This window comes from Ursus maritimus, unplaced genomic scaffold, assembly GCF_017311325.1.
Source record: "Ursus maritimus isolate PB19 unplaced genomic scaffold, ASM1731132v1 scaffold_30, whole genome shotgun sequence".
NCBI classification, from domain to species: domain Eukaryota; kingdom Metazoa; phylum Chordata; class Mammalia; order Carnivora; family Ursidae; genus Ursus; species Ursus maritimus.
Window position 1 is genome coordinate 18989915 of NW_024425564.1, and position 1419 is coordinate 18991333.

At 69.6% G+C, this 1419-nt stretch overlaps 1 protein-coding gene across 1 annotated transcript in view; it reads left to right on the forward strand.

The window, feature by feature from the left end:
* Window positions 1-111: 111 nt before the first annotated feature.
* LOC103665148 (desmoplakin) overlaps window positions 112-1419 on the forward strand; it is a 43756-nt gene continuing 42448 nt past the window's right edge. Inside the window, exon 1 of the mRNA XM_040645031.1 lies at window positions 112-375. Within this exon, the coding sequence (XP_040500965.1) occupies window positions 179-375 (197 nt within the window). The 5' untranslated portion in view covers window positions 112-178. The remainder of the gene's footprint in view (window positions 376-1419) is intronic.

Genomic DNA, 1419 nt, shown 5'->3' on the forward strand with positions numbered 1-1419 from the left:
GCGCCGCGCTCGCAGCGGCCGGGACGGCCCTGGTGGCCAGGAGCGTCCCCGCGACCCATCTGCGCGCCCTCCCCGGTTCCCGGTTTGGGGCCTTCCCTTTGAACCCCTCCACCTTCTCCGAGCCGGCCCGCCCTCGCTTATGCCTCGGAGCTGAGCGACTCTCTGAGTGCCCGCCGACATGAGCTGCAACGGAGGCTCCCACCCGCGGATCAATACGCTGGGCCGCATGACCCGCGCCGAGTCCGGTCCGGACCTGCGCTACGAGGTGACCTGCGGCGGTGGCGGCGGCGGGGGCGGCGGCGGTGGCGGGGGCACCAGCAGGATGTACTACTCCCGGCGCTGCACGGTCACCGACCAGAACTCGGACGGCTACTGGTGGGTACCGGCCGACGGGCAAGCACCGGGTGCCCGGGGCCATGGGGTCTCCGTGCTCTCCTCTCCGAACCCCAGCACGTTGGGAAAGGGAGGGATCGAGCCCTCCTCTGACCTACGAGAAAAGCCAGGTCCTGAAGCAGGAAAGGGGTTTTGCTCCAGTTCATGAAAGCATTTCCTGTTGGCGCTGGGGCAGGAGCCCGGTGTCCTCCCTCCCCGTGCGCTGCTCACACCCGGGTGGGTGTGTGTGTGTGCGAGCTGGGAGAGGAGCTGTTCCTTCCTTGCAAACGGGTTCTCGGTCCCGCCCTCCTCCCTTCCCGCGAGCCGGGGCAGGAGGCTGGCCAGCGACGGGTGCAGGAGGACGCGGCGGGCGAGCGGTCTTCCAGGACTGCCCCCTGCGCGGCCGGCCCCGGCTGGCATCCCCTTTGTCCCGGCCGGCAGGTGGGAGGTCGGGCGGGGCTGCGACAACAAAACCTAACCTAACCAACAGTAACCAAAAGTAGAACAGTAAAGGAGCGGGGATCCCGGCCTGTCCTGTAGCCAGGGTTCGGATTCGGGGCTCCTCCGCCTCTCAGGGCTTATCCCAAATTCCTGGTCACCCCCACACCACCCACGCTCGCGCGCCTGGGCTGCTTCGCCACCTGGGGGCCTTTGTATAGAGGCTGCGCGTTCGGCGGCGCGGGGTCGGGTCCCGAGAAAGCCCCGCCTCGGTCTCCCCTGCTGCTCAAACTGGGCTTCCCGGCAGGGGCAGCCGCCCGACCCCAGGTCCCAGCTCCACCGGGACGCGCCTGTCCCCCTTGCTCGGCTGCCATGCAGCCCCCGCCCGCGAGCGTACCTGTGGCTCTGCGCCTGCGCCCTTGGTTTCCTCCTTTTACAAAAGCCCGAGAGGAAGGCCCTCAGTGTATTATTAGTATCTGAGTGCGGGCGCCGGGTCTGCGAGTGGGAGCGGGGACCCGCGGCGGGGAGGGAGCTGCTTCTCCTCCGCGCCAGCCCGCGACGCTGGGGGCCTGTCCCGGTCAAGGTGCCCCGTGGGCCCCCCCCCCCCCC